The 14,437-nt window shown below is 34.7% G+C and overlaps 3 protein-coding genes and 1 long non-coding RNA gene across 7 annotated transcripts; 1 reads left to right on the forward strand and 3 right to left on the reverse strand.

Moving 5' to 3' along the window:
* Positions 1–5: 5 nt before the first annotated feature.
* Positions 6–3,465, reverse strand: LOC103843729 (cullin-1-like). The gene is made up of 8 exons (XM_009120493.2): positions 2,889–3,465; positions 2,560–2,793; positions 1,718–2,485; positions 1,584–1,639; positions 897–1,323; positions 589–807; positions 330–497; positions 6–233 (listed from the first exon to the last, which is right to left on the reverse strand). Exons 1-8 carry the CDS (start codon positions 3,129–3,131, stop codon positions 132–134), a joined length of 2,217 nt encoding a protein of 738 aa, XP_009118741.2. The 5' UTR covers positions 3,132–3,465; the 3' UTR covers positions 6–131.
* Positions 3,466–3,718: 253 nt separating this feature from the next.
* Positions 3,719–6,680, reverse strand: LOC103843728 (wee1-like protein kinase). 2 transcript variants are annotated; one of them, XM_018654196.2, is made up of 10 exons: positions 6,183–6,680; positions 5,935–5,995; positions 5,782–5,848; positions 5,278–5,541; positions 5,121–5,173; positions 4,927–5,036; positions 4,783–4,823; positions 4,531–4,676; positions 4,080–4,433; positions 3,719–3,999 (listed from the first exon to the last, which is right to left on the reverse strand). In XM_018654196.2, the coding sequence occupies exons 1-10, from the start codon at positions 6,443–6,445 to the stop codon at positions 3,916–3,918; spliced, it is 1,443 nt and encodes a 480-aa protein (XP_018509712.2). In that variant the 5' UTR covers positions 6,446–6,680; the 3' UTR covers positions 3,719–3,915. The 2 variants fall into 2 exon arrangements, with proteins under 2 accessions (XP_018509712.2, XP_009118739.2); XM_009120491.3 differs by having other exon boundaries at positions 5,121–5,188.
* Positions 6,681–7,601: 921 nt separating this feature from the next.
* Positions 7,602–10,226, forward strand: LOC103843727 (glutathione S-transferase F4). Its single transcript, XM_009120490.3, has 4 exons — positions 7,602–7,913; positions 8,053–8,195; positions 8,536–8,584; positions 8,680–10,226. The coding sequence occupies exons 1-4, from the start codon at positions 7,820–7,822 to the stop codon at positions 9,147–9,149; spliced, it is 756 nt and encodes a 251-aa protein (XP_009118738.1). The 5' UTR covers positions 7,602–7,819; the 3' UTR covers positions 9,150–10,226.
* A 587-nt stretch (positions 10,227–10,813) lies between these two features.
* Positions 10,814–14,345, reverse strand: LOC103843725. Of its 3 annotated transcripts, none has more exons than XR_004450993.1 (4): positions 12,350–14,345; positions 11,471–12,262; positions 11,266–11,382; positions 10,814–11,133 (listed from the first exon to the last, which is right to left on the reverse strand). It is a non-coding gene; the product is annotated as an uncharacterized LOC103843725 (long non-coding RNA). The 3 variants fall into 3 exon arrangements; XR_004450992.1 differs by having other exon boundaries at positions 10,814–11,382; positions 11,471–11,539; positions 11,977–12,262; positions 12,350–14,327; XR_004450991.1 differs by having other exon boundaries at positions 10,814–11,382; positions 12,350–14,344.
* Positions 14,346–14,437: the final 92 nt, after the last annotated feature.

Raw genomic sequence — 14,437 nt, forward strand, 5'->3', positions numbered from 1 at the left:
TAAGGTAAAGAGTAAAACACATTATTATATATCAGAAAAAAAGTAATATCAAATATTTTTAGGAAAAAAACCGAAAGAGAAGAATGTATTAAAGACGAAAACTAAACAACATTTTTCTTTGCTCTCTTTGACTAGGCGACATATTTGAAAGTGTTGGGGTTTTCAGTATCCCTCTCCAAATAATCTCTGGTGATCAAATCCTCAATACGTTTCTTGATCATCTTTATATCAGGCTGCAAAAATTAAACGAAAATCATTAAGAAACAAGCATTCATAATGAAACCAATGCGTGTGACTAATAATACTTTTTGTTTTTTTAACAAGTTTACCTTGAACATTCGGCTAAGCTGCTCAACACATTCAGAGACTAACTGTTGATGAGGCAACACTTTTCTGCTCTTCATGATCCGCACAAGAGAAGCATCAATAGCGTAACGTCTATCTTTATCAACATCCTCAACTACTTTCTTGCGGTCATCCACTGGAGGAAGAGGCACCTGTTTCACACAAAAAAAGAAAAAAGAATTAGTAGCTCTAGTCTTTCTGTATTGATCTAAAAACAAGACAAATAATCTTATGCGTACATACCTTGATTCTCCGCATCTTATCGGTGAACTTGGAGTTGAATTCGAAAGAATCGGTTTTAGAGATGGTCTTTGAGGCTGGTTCCTTTTTAAGAAACTTGTACTTTGCGCATGAGAGTGAATGAAGCACCCTTACAAGATCTTCATGGCTAAGGTTTAGTTGATCAATGAGCTCCTGGTAGGTTAATCTTTCTGTGTGGTTGAAAGCACAAAGCACAGCAGCCTGAAAACAGAAAAAAAATATATATATCAAAAATATGTAACGTTGAAATCAAAAAAATATATGAAGCAGGAAAAAATATATGAACATACCTGGTAGGTAGAAACTATCAACTCGATAGGTTTAGCATCGAATCTTGCAGTAAGATTACAATTTCCCAGAGAGTAAATCCACATAAGTCTCCTGTGTTTGGTTTTGATCTCATAATAAGCCTTGAAACTCTCAATACAGTTGACCATTTCGAGTGGGAGATTGAGGTCTGAAGTCTTGTAACTTGGCCAAAAACCAGTGGTCAGAACAGTGACCGTGAAATCAACACCTTTGGGTTTACCTGTATTGGCATTTTTTAAATATTCCTCGAAGCCAGTCTGCTGGTCTTTTCCCAATTGCATATCCGTCACCATTCCCTCCATCTTTGAAGTAAACTGTCCACCGAACTGTCCTTTGAGCTTTGTAAGTATACTTCTTTCATGGTCGTCACTAAACTTTCCGAATAATAGCCTACGTGCTAGCTTCTTCCTGCATGCATACAACAAGCCATTCTAAATACCAGTGCCTCTCAAATAATTTCTAAACCTTGTTAAAAAAAAATATTAGTAGTATATTTAACATTGTATTAAAATAGTTTTAAAACTTTCTTTTGGAATTATAGGCTCTAGATTTAACAGTTTTTAATTTACAGATGCAAACCGTGATGGACCACTTACATGCTATTAGATGACTATGCTAAATAAATGAATTAGCCTAAGCAATAAGATTTAAAGATGAATGTACCGTACCTGTAGAACTCTGCGAAAAGATCCTTGTCACTTATGTAGTCAAGCAGCTTAACCACCTGTAAAAAGAGACAATATTAGCATCAAGAATCAACGACATTGAACATATGAAAGTAAAAAAAGAAGAGAATGTTTACATTGTCAATGGTAGACTCAATAGTAGAGTCATCATTGGACTTGTCATTGGCTGCCTTCTTGAAAACATTGTCACAAAACGTTGCAAGCATCTCTGCACTTGAGCTTCCAGCCACTTTCTTGTTACAAAAGATTTCAAAGGCTTCTTTCAACGACTTATGGAATAAGGTGTGGTTCTGAAAGCAGTCCGTGACATAGGCCATGTACTTATCATGCAAGTCAATTATCTTTCTGACAAGAACCTGTTCCTCCACGATACCACTAGTAGCTGCGTCTTCCGCTTGTTTGATAAGAGAGTTACCTTCTGCGGTAACATGAAGCCTAAAAGCTACCGCAACAGGTTCCAACCCTTGGGGGATTGCATGGTAAAGCCTGTACATCCTCGAGAGATCATCCGTCTTGTCATCTCTCAGCAATGCGCTGCAGCCTGAGTTCTCCTTTTCCAGAAGCTGTTTTGCAACCGAAACCAACAAATTGGTTTGCACATTAGCAACTAGTTTGGGCTCGGTGTCTGAATGAAGGTAGTGTGAGACTCTCTCCTTCTCCTTCTTTAAAGACTCCTCGGCCTTGATCATGTACTCAGGGCAAGAATCCTCTTGGATCCAGCTTGAGGCCTTGCGAGAATAGTAAGAATTTGTTTCTGTAAGAAAGAAGTCCTCAAAATCCTTTTCGTACCTCTCCATGTTTCCCATCCCATTCTGAACAAAGAGATCTAACACGTTCTTCAATAGTGCCCTATCAATCTGTTGGCCCTCTCGCTCTTTATGAATCTGGATAATACAAAACCGTGTTAGATAGAGTTCTGTCTATACATCATCAAAGAGTTCTATATACATGTACTTACCAGTGCTATAACAACTTGTTTGACATTGAAGTGAACTTTTTCGTAAACATGGTCGCGGAAACAGGTCATGCCAACTACAGTTAGGCTTGGTATGCCATTCCGTGCAATGTAGTAACGGTCAAGATAGTAGAAGAAGTGAGATAACCACCTAACCATAATTTTATTAATCTCCCACCATCGTGAAACCTCTCTTAGCATGTATTCATCATGCTTCTCCATGATAGAGGGCAAGATCTAACACAAACACACAAATATATGTTACAAAATAAACTATTTGTAAGAAAGCCCTAATAAATAAATAAATAAAAGTGGGTCGATAGTATACTCACCGTAAGCTTGTCATAAGCTTGAAGGATGGCACCATACTTTTCATAAAGCGGTCCAGACGAATCATGAGGTGGTTTCTGGATGCACATATTGTAAACTATTGTGTAGTTTCCAATATATTCTTCAGGCAGAAAGGGTGGTTCAGGTTTTCCTTCAATAATCCTTGTGAGCTTGGTAACAGCCGCATCAATGAGTTTAAATCCATCCTCAATGGTGATAGGCTCACGATTTTGACTAAAAGACATTCTTAATCAAATTCTAATGGAAAACTAGGGTTTTGAGAGAGAGAGAGAACTGAGATGGAATGAAAGTGTGAACAATAAGCTTTGATGAGATAGGTATTTATAGCGATTAGTTAAGGCGGTGGCTAATAATTATCAATTTTGATTTTTTTTTAATAAATGTAAACCTTATCAATTGAGATTTTAAAGGAAGTAAATCTGGAAACTTTATTATTTTCGAATTTCTTTCTATTTTTTGCTAATAATTTCAAGATATATACAAGTTTAGTTTACTTTTTCTTTTCTTGTGATAATTATTAAAAAGAAAATTTTTATTCAGTTTTAAATTTTGATTTTAGTTATGATTATCTGTCCTATAAAATTATGAAATGTGAGGTAAATAAATTAAAATAACTAAATAAATTATTTTTTACCAAAAAAAAAAAACTAAAAAAACTATTTTTATTTCCTTATTTTGTTGAGACTAAATTGTTTTGGATACACAAGAAAGGTGAAAAACAACAGTTAATTCGAGTTAATTATTGATTTTTCGTGGATCCAAAATGGTTTAGTCAATAAATATTCACAAACAATATTTGAAAGTTGTGGTATAAAATAGTGCAAGTGAGTTAGAGGTTTCTTGGTTTTGATTTGATTTGATTTGAGAATTTTAATGGCAGTTTTTCTCCTAAACAAGGTTGCCAATGCCGAATTAAGGTGCTATGACCAGTACACTATGATCATTAGTACCATAATTTACAAACAAAAATAAAAAAAGTTTCTCAACATGTGAGATAGTTTATGAATCTCAACCTTGAATCCTATCGAACATGGGATGCTCCATTACTTCTCTAGCAGAAGGACGACGCGTTGGATCACGATCCATCATTGTCTGTTTTTTCTCAAAAAACATGTTAGAAATTGTGTATGTTCCATGAACCACACAAGAGATAAGAATAGCAAATAGCGTACCTTTAACAGTTGCTGTAACTGTAACGAATGGCCAGGAAGGAGAGGGAGTTTGCCTTCTTTGATATTGAGGGATTGGTTTCTTGATTCTGTAAGAGGTGATCCTCTAATCAGCTCGTAGACCGTGACACCTAAAGAGAAGATATCCACTTTATCAAGTTGCTCGTAGTTTTCGTTTAGTATTTCTTGAGGCATGTAACGTGCATCCCCTTCCTCTACTGGCAAGCTTTTGTCCAACCGCGTTGCACAACCGAAGTCGCCGAGCTTGCAGACACCGTTCTTGATGTATATGTTGTCGGGCTTTACATCTAAATGAGCTATTCCTTTCTCATGCACAAAATGTAACGCCTTAGCTATCTGTAACAGACAATGGTTGGTGGTACTGTTAAATAAGAATTCTCATGAATCAAGAAACTCTCTCTCTCTCTCCTCTTTTTCTTATGGAAGTGTGTACCTGATGCATAATCACCAAAATCTCTCTCTCTGAGATCTTAAGCGAAGATTTCTTGGACAAGCTGTGGTCGCATAGTTCCAGTTGAATGTATAACTGCTCGTTTTCAAACCACGAGTTGTAGTATCCTACAACGTTTTCATGGAATCCTACAAACAAACAAAAAGGTAGAAACTGTTTGACCATAGTTTGCAAAGAGCGAACCATTAAAAACAGGTTAAGGACAAGAAGGCGAAACAAGAGTCTGTAACTGACCTAGAGCAGCAAGAGCTTGAACTTCCATCATAGCTTTACGCCTGTCATAAACTCGGTTATGATTACTTAAATTAATTGATCCAAACAAGTTGAACTATTATTAATACAGCACTAAGAAAGAAAAAAAGGTGGAGAAATCTCTACCTCTCTGAATCTAAAATCAACTTCCTTGTGCTGTATTTAACAGCATACAAGCAACCATCAATTCTCTTCAAAACTTTAAATACACGGCTGAAATTCCCAGCGCCTATTTGCTGGAGAAACCAAACAAAGTGATGTCAGAATTAGAAAGAAGCAAAGCAACATAGTTCCATCGATTCAGACCTTCTTTGGCTTACCTGAATTTCATGAAAGTCTGTGAGATATCTTGACAAGCCACTCCCACCTATGCCTGCAGGGAGAAAACCTGCATTACAGTACAGTTAAAACATAGTTTCTTTTGAAGGACCACTATAATTCTTAAGCCTTTGCAAAGTGAGGGTAGAAATAACTCACTAGCACATTTAGACCTCTGATATCCGAAAGGGTCAGTAGCTGTCTCGGAGTCATTCATCACATATGGATTCTTGAGGCAAGGAGGTGGCATAACCCGAGACCGAAGAGCAACTGCAGTCTGTGTAACGTATCCAGTCCTCTCCGTTTGATTGGCTTGGATCTTATCCACCATGACCTCATCTGTATCAATATCACCATGCTCTTGTTCATCTACTCTATGTTTTGAAGACCAAGTATAATTTGAAGTTTTTGATGCGAAACTGTCTGCATTAAACATAAAAAAAAAAGATACCATTGAAAAATGTTAGGAAAATAGCACATCACCAGAATATTATATTTCTAGTTAGTACTTGAGTGAATCTAAAATCAAAAACACACATAAATGTTGGAAAATTTTGATAGAACAGAACCAAAAACATAAACATTTTACTACAAAACAGTCAAAGCAAATTTTCATTCCAAAACACATATGTCTTCGGACAAAGAGTGAAACACAAAGCTTACCTTGGCGGCATCTTTTGCTTTTAACTGTATTAAGTTTAACAGGGGACCTAGGACAAGGAGATTGATCCTGCAAAGTAGAAATACTTAAAAGATATTCGTGAGAAATAAAAAAAAAACAATTGGATAAGATTAATAGCTGTCTCTCAGTTTCACCTTGCTGCTGTCTAAAGCGCTCATCAAGTTCTGATTGTCCGGTGTTATATAGTCAGGTGTGCTGACAAGATTCAATCCCAAAACAAAACAAAAAATGACTTTGATACAAAGATTTAAAAAGACGGAAATGTCCTCGAATCTACAGAGCCAAGTATTGAGCCTAAAATCGATTCAAGAATCCTAATCGTATTCAGATAACGTCAGATCTCAACCTAACACACAGCTAATTGATGAAATATTTTTTTTACCAGAAGAAGTCTTGGCTGAGAATGAATCCCTTCTCTCCGCAATCGCCGTCTCCATCAACGGAACCCAGCTCATTCCGGAGCTCCGACGAGGACTCCGCGGCGTTCGACGGGGGACGATTATCGAACGAAAGCTTCGTCAATTGACCGAATCGAAGGAGAGAGTGTCCCTCCATCTCACGACTCTTCTTCGTTCTCCTCGTATCGATCGCGCCTAGGGATTTCTTCCTCTTCGCCAACAGTGTTCGTCCTTTCTTCTCGAACATGACGATTTAATTTCAATTTAATTAATTTTGTGGGTGGAGGTAATTTGGATAATTTATAATTTAATTTAAAATTTGCGCGCTCGTTTTAGTTTGGAGATGATCAGTTGCAGCAAGGAGTACGGTGTACATCTTCTATTATCGGTTTGCGACCGTCCGATCTTCAGGGTTGTTAGCTTTTAATCAGACTGAATCCGATGTGGAGCGTGTCATGTAAGCTTTGGGCTCTTAATATAAGCACTTGGGCCACGGTGTAGACACTTTAGAATACTGCACCCTTTTTTTAGAAAATTAAATAATTTATGCTATTTTCTTTAATTAAATAAAATTTGCATTTTTCTTTGGTCAACAAATTTAAAAATCAATCTAATACTAATTACTAGTGTTTCAAAGAAAAAAATCTAATACTAATTACTTTCTCTTGAATATGGGATAATAAATCTGTAATTATCAATAATGTTTTTTCTGCGTGAAACGTCATTAATACTCAGAGTTTTTGTACAAACTCATATTAATGTGAATAACGAGGAAATGATCTCTAGCGAAATCCCTCATGGTTGGAAATATTTTAGTAACTACTAGCATCATTGTCGTAGTATGGGACCACCACCTCTCATATGTAATGTATAGTATATAAATTAGCTTCTTCTATATGTTAATTCAGAAGGAATTAGAATTGCAAACCAACATTAACAAGTTGAAGTTGGTACCATGCATAAGTAAGAAGCCAAGGACAAAATAACTAATTTTTGAAGGATCTCTTGGATATTTAATCTTATTTTTTAATGTTTTGATTCTCTCTCGAATAAAGAGGTCGGTTAGCCTTAATTTTACTTAATGTGCTTTCTAGCCTCTGCTTGTTTTTGTTAAACTAGAATGTTGGTTTAATGCTATCAAATAATATGTTTAATTATATGGGTTTTGATGGTGAAACAGGAGAATTAAATATAACATTCAAAGCAAAATTTCATTCTGAAACCTATATCTTTGCTAATTATATGGGTCTTACTACTCACACACATTAATCTGGTGAACTATAGCATCATTCATAATTAACTCGGAAGCGGTTTTAGCCTTCTTTGAGACTTCATACCAAGCTTAGATTCTCTTGAACAAAATACTGATTTTGATATGATTTGTGCCAAATGTTCAATTAGTTATAGTAATGGATGAATCTTTCTTGGTTTGATTCTTTTCTTTAGCTTTGGTTAATCTATCAAGATAAATATATATATATATATATATATTTATATCATTGGAACAATTCATCGCTTGATACACAAGAAAGGTAGGACTCTAAATGTTCCTCGGTTTTATATTGCAAAAGAATGACATATAACTTTTAACTTAGTGTATATATAGATGTATAACTAATAGATGAGATATACAAGTCATCTCTTGATGAACTGGACTAAGAAGGTGTACAGGCTTGTGCCAAATTGGAAGCGTGAAACAGAAGTAAAAAATCTAGGTGAGATAAAATAAACAAGTACTAATTTTGATTTTGGTAACTCGTCCTAGATACAACAGGAATGGTTTCACCATTTTTATTATTATTCTTCTTAATTTACACTAATGTGAGAAGAATTAATCTGGAATTTATTAAACAGGTTACAAGGTTCATGGCAATCCTTTCTCCACCAGCACAAGGCGTGTTCTCGCTGTTCTCCTTGAGAAAGGGCTATCTTACGAGTCCATTACTGTCGATTTAAAATCCGGTGAACACAAGACGGAGTCTTTCCTCTCTCTCAACGTAAGTAATGTTCTCGCCTAGAAAAAAAAATCGGAAGATTAGTTAGTACGTACTTAGTAGCTTCAGAGTGTGTTAACCTGATGTATATGCTACTTCAAGTTACTTTTCACTCAAGGCATTCTAGGTCTAGTTTAAGTTCTCATATGTGTTAACTTGAGGTTTACGCTACACTATATCATGTTTTACGTTTCAACCTAGTTATTATTGATCAGGTATATAGAGCGATCGTGTGGAATCATTTACATGAACATTAATTTGTTATATGTATAGGATCAGAATAATTGCCAATCACCTCACCTAGTGATTATAGTTACTTGTAATGTGTTTGTTATTGATGCAGCCTTTTGGTCAAATCCCAGTTTTTGTAGATGGAAACATTAAGCTGCATGGTGAGTTAATTTTAATTATTAACTTCATGATAAATATTTATTTATAAATTAATCGATTTTCTGACTTACTCAAATCTCAATTTTCTTGCTTCTAGAGTCTCGAGCCATAACACAATACATTGCATATGTTCATAGCACAAGAGGCACACAACTTTTGTATCTTCAAAGCCACGAGACAATGGCAATACTAACAGTGTGGATGGAAATCGAAGCTCACCAGTTCGATCCATTTGCATCAAAACTCACTTGGGAGCAAGCCATTAAGCCTATCTACGGTCTAGAGACTGACCAAGTGGTCGTCAGAGAAAACGAGGCGAATCTAGAGAAGGTTCTAGATATCTACGAGAAACGACTCGGAAAATATAGATTCTTGGTTTGTAATACTTTTACTTTGGCTGATCTTCATCATTTGCCAAATATTCAATACCTTTTGGGAACTCCAACAAAGAGATTGTTCGAAGATCGACCTAAAGTGCTTAAGTGGGTGGGCGAGATTACGGGTAGAGAGGCTTGGAAGATGGCTTGTGATCATGAAAAGTATTGGTTTGGTAAGCAAACGAAATAAATGAAAACTGTGTGAGAATGTAATTGTGTGTTGTATAGTTTGGCCTTTGTTTGTAAGCTTGTGTTGTTTGTTGTGTGGTGAATCTTATAAGATTCATTGTGTGTATGTATGTTGTGATGTATGTGTGAATAAAGGGAATAATAATAATATATTTAAAATATAGCAATATTTCCACAGATAAAATAAGGGCTCATCTATTATCTTGGCAATGTTTTCTTAAACTTAGACGGTACCCATATAGATTTGAATGTGAATAATTATGAGTTCTGTGATCCAAGAATTGTTTAATTTTGCTTTAAGCTTTGAATATTTTATGTCGAACTAGGGTAAACCCGCCCTACGGGCGGGCGGGTGAGTAAGTGAAGAAACCATAGAATACATATTTAGAGTAAGTGAAGAAACAATATAATACATATTTATTTTATGTACATTTAAAATACTCACACTAAGTATTTAGAGCGTTCACTATTTTTTTTGTTTTTTTTAAATCACAGGTTTGTCTAATTTATAAGCTGATTTTTTTTAGTGGATGGTTATATATTATGTTTGAGCAATTATTTTATAAATTATTTACTTTTATATGATATTTAAATATTGAGAATCACAGATGGTTGACTAAATTGCATAATACCATGCTTAGTTACGATTCAGAATCTGAATAAAATAATAAATTTTTATTAAGAGAGTTTCATTTATTTTATTTGCTTTTATTTATTTCTTATCGAATTATTATATATTTCTGTATTCATTTAGACTTTATTGCTATTTACTTTAATCTTCAATATTATAATTGAATTAGGTTCGTTCATTGAACTTCGTTAAATATTTAAATTAATTTTTTAGTGGATGGGTTATATATTATGTTTGAACAATTATTTCTTATATATGATATTTAAATATTGAGAATCAAAGATGGTTGACTAAATTGTGTAGTACCATGCTTAGTTATGATTCTCTGAATAAAACAATAATTTTTTTATTAAGAGAGTTTCGTTTATTTTATTTGATTTTATTTATTTCTTATCGAATTGTTGTTTATTGCGGTAATCATTTAGACTTTACTGCTATTTACTTCAATCTTCACTGTTACAATTGAATTCGGTTTGTTTATTTTAATTTTAATTCCCTATTTTTTTTTTGATGTCTCCCTATTTTTCTTTTGACCTTTTCACCTTTAGACAAAAACATTTCTTGGTTAAATTTAAAAAATTACATCTGTTTATTGTAATAGTGGTGTTTATTGTTGCTATATATATTTTTTGACTGATTCCACTATAATACCAAAACAGTACGAAACCAAAAATCTGGTTAACCAAAAAGTTTCATAATCACAACATAAATACTAAAGTTACCAGGTATACCAATTATACTTTACCTACCTAAAATCAGAACTGGTTATTTAAAAAGTTGCAAGACAACTACATTATTCAGTGAATGGTAAAAACTTAGCAACCGGAAATGGAATTGGGAATTTTTTGGCCAGCTTCATTGTCTCCATAGTTGGAGTGATCAGGACCCCTTGTAATATAAGATAGTAGATACAATAATAAATAGAAAAAGCTGAAAAACCAATTTCTTCCCTTGTAAGTGTCATATCATTAACCAAAAAAATTGTTTGTCTAGCTTCACCTGTAATTTTAGAAAAAAAAATTGGGCCTCACTGATACAACCCGACTAATGGCATAGGAAAGATAATCATTTAAGCAAAGTTGACGTTTGTACACGAATAAAAAGATTACACATTGCAAAAAATGATTGTATTATCTCTCTGATCTTGACCCAAAGTGGACAAACCTCTGAGTTCTGGTCTCTCTCTCACTGGTATTGCTATGGATTTTCTTGCAAGCTCGATTTTGCTTTTGATCCTTACGGGAACAGTGGTTAGTTACACGTGTGAATCTCGGCCCCGTCGTTCATAAGCGGAGACGATTCTGACCATTGATTTCGATTGGAGATCTGGTCTTCACTCCAAGGTCCAAAGTCTCTAAGTCGTAAATTAGTTGTTTTGGTTTCAGTGAAATTGATCAAGCTATTGTTTTATATCCAACAAACTACATAGGCTCTTCTTACGGTTTGTCATATTGTAGATAGTGTTCAAAGGTTTGTTTATTCTAACCTGCTTGTGCGTCGTTAATCTCTGGCTCTGTCTCCTCTCACTCGATAATCATGGATCTCGCTCCTTCTTCTCCAGCTGATCTCTCACCGTCACCACCTCCTGAGCACCTATCGACGACTACTCTCCGACAATAGGAACAAAACAAATAAAAATTCTTCAGCTAATAGAAATGAATGAAGAATGTGGAGGTTTAAGGAATCAATACCTGAGAATATGTCTACGTTTTGTAACTCTATTTGAAGTAGGGGTGGTGGTTGATGATCTTCAAGCTTCCCTGGTTAAACATAATAAGGAACTACATATACATGATATGAAACTTAAAAAGAAGAATTTTAAAATAAACTAACTAAAAGCAAACAAACTAAACCATTGATTAGATATATAATATCAACTCATTCTCATAGAGAATGGACGTTGGCAATAAATTAACGGGAAGGACTTCAGAAGAGGCTTCTTCAGAAGAACAATAGCTTTCTCAGAATTGTTGATACCATGCAAATCAGGTCCCACAGTATCAACTATCAAGCATAACCTAAAGAACCCAAAAAGAACTCTCAACACACATATGCAAAAGACACGTTCACCACCGACTTAGAAACACGCCGGTAAACTCTGAAACCACCGGCAAATAAAAATGCTTCAAGCTAGCCAATGAAATAGCCTTTAAATCAAGGAATTCCTTAAATAAAAGCTACCAGCATCACGAAATACCTAACGTGACACACAGACACATCGATAAAAGAAAAGCATACCTATGATAGATCGACCAATTGAAACCAATAGAGAAGAACAGAGAGAGATGGTCAGAAAGGCCTACTTTATGCAGAAACCTCCGTCCAACTCACCATTAATACCTTTCCTCATTATCATCAAAGGCTTTCTCTTTATTCTTAACCGCTTTCATCCTCTTTCTCTCCTCCATCGCCGCCGCTTTCTTCCTCCTACTGCGCCGCACTCCTTTTCGACGATTATCTTCCGCCGTGAAGTCTCGGGCTTCCTGCGAGAGCTCACAGGTGAGACGACTTTTCCATTGTGCTCTACAAAAGTTTTTAGAGTTTATATGATGTGAAGAATCAAGACTCACCTATTTATATATGTAGTTTCACCGACTGGAAGCTAGGTGGGAGCTGAAGAATCATGGAAGGAGTGGGGGAGATGAAGTTAAGGAAAACTTTAATGACATTGATTGAATCCGGTTTGAGTTCCGTTAAGTTGCTGATTTTCCATTGCAAGAGAGAAGAAATCCTATCGGTTCGACACTACAACGGCTTACGCCGGAGATTGACCAGAAAAAGTCGTCCTCCTTAACCTAATTGAAATTCCGTTGTCGCAAGAATGGCCACGACCTTAAAAAAGGTTGACAAAGCGAAGGGCCAAAAAAAGCCCATGGCACGACACAAAGCCCAACTCGTGTCCCTTTCGTTTTAATGAAACGCAGCGGAGAGAGAGGCATGGACACGTGTCGCAAGCAGAGACTTCGACTTTCCTAGCTGGATGCTGAGCTGGATGGCCTAGGAGGGATTCAAACCCTTTTATATATATAAAGATGTACAATAATAGTAAAATGCCTATGTTTGGTTTGGTCCTTAACCTCTTTGCTTAAAAAAGTGTTGGATGTGTGCTCAAGCTGTAACACATAAAGCGACCTATACTCTCAACCTAAAAGCCTAACAACTAAGAGCATGATTAATAGGAATTTTTTAATGGAATATAAGAAACTGTCTCTTAATTTTTTTAAAGCTAAAAATCATATTTTATTTAAAAGTCAGTTTTTAGTTTTTTAGTTAAAAGTTAAGAGAATGTTTCTTATATTCTATTAAAAACCTCTCTAATAACCTCTATTAATCATATTCTAAGCAAAACATATTATTGACTTTGAGTTATTTCCACAGCACCATTAAATTGTTTTGGGTTGTTTCCATTGAACTATATTAACTTAATGGGCCGGGAAGGTACACACACTAATGGGTCTTTACCCAATTACATTTTCTGTCAATAGATTTGATTAGTTTGTTTACTGCTCTAAATAATGGCGGGACGATTACACGTGCTTAATACAACATTCGGTTCGGTCCTAACTGCTAAAGTAGTTTGGTGGTTACATCTGTTTTAAATTAATCAAGAACGCCATATCTGCTTGAAATTTGTTGAATAGAGCGTTAAAAAGATTCAAACAGCTGCATAACATACAAAAAAAAAAGAGAGAGTCAAAAGCACATCACATATAAACAAATGAAAAATGAAAACATGCAACTTGGAGTAGTTCTCTTGTGAGGATCTAAAACCATAAAGAAAGCAACGTATAAAATAATGATCAAGTGGATTTGCTGTAAGGCTGTAATTTTACTTTAAATGCAGTAAACGCATGCATGACAAGTTGTCAACATAATCCCAAATTGACGATGAAGAGGTCTAACATTAGCATGCAAAATATTCCATAGGTCTTAGTATAAAATACCACTAATAATGTGAGATAATAAATAATTGGTCTCTCTTTTTCTTGGAGCTTTAGATTTTAAATAGATCTTGATCCGCGCAACCGCGCGAGTGTTTATTTTTATTTATTTTTATAGAAATATTTTATTTTTAATTCTACATTGGTATATATTAGTATAATATATATGAGATGTGTCTATCACTTTTTAAAACATAATAATTTTATTATATATATTTTTATTGAATTAATTGTTTTCAGATCATATTTTTAGCTTGGAAAAGATTGATAATTATTTAGGGGATGATTGGTAAGTGCTGTAGCTTTATATTTTTGCTGTAGAATTTAATCTGTAGATTTATTTACTGTAGCTTTCCTTGCTGTAGATTTCTAAAGCACTAATTTTTTGCTCTGGAAATAAAGCTCTCTACAGCCATATTTTGATTTTTTAGAGATTTTTTTGCTGTGAGTTTTTTGAGGAAAGCAAAGCTCGATTGGTTGACATATATAGCTGTAGACTAAATTTTGGCTGTCCAGAGCATCTACAGCCCCAACCAATCATCCCCTTAGTACCTATAATGTAGTAGATATATTATTTAGTTCCTATAATCTAGAAAGTGAGTTATTTAGATCTATAATAATTATAAATTAAATGTTACTAGAAATTTTTTTTTTTCCAATTGACAAATATTTAGTAAATGTTATATTTTCATATATTTATGTTTTATTTTATAAAAT

The sequence above is a fragment of the Brassica rapa genome, chromosome A09 (assembly GCF_000309985.2).
Source record: "Brassica rapa cultivar Chiifu-401-42 chromosome A09, CAAS_Brap_v3.01, whole genome shotgun sequence".
Lineage (NCBI taxonomy): Eukaryota > Viridiplantae > Streptophyta > Magnoliopsida > Brassicales > Brassicaceae > Brassica > Brassica rapa.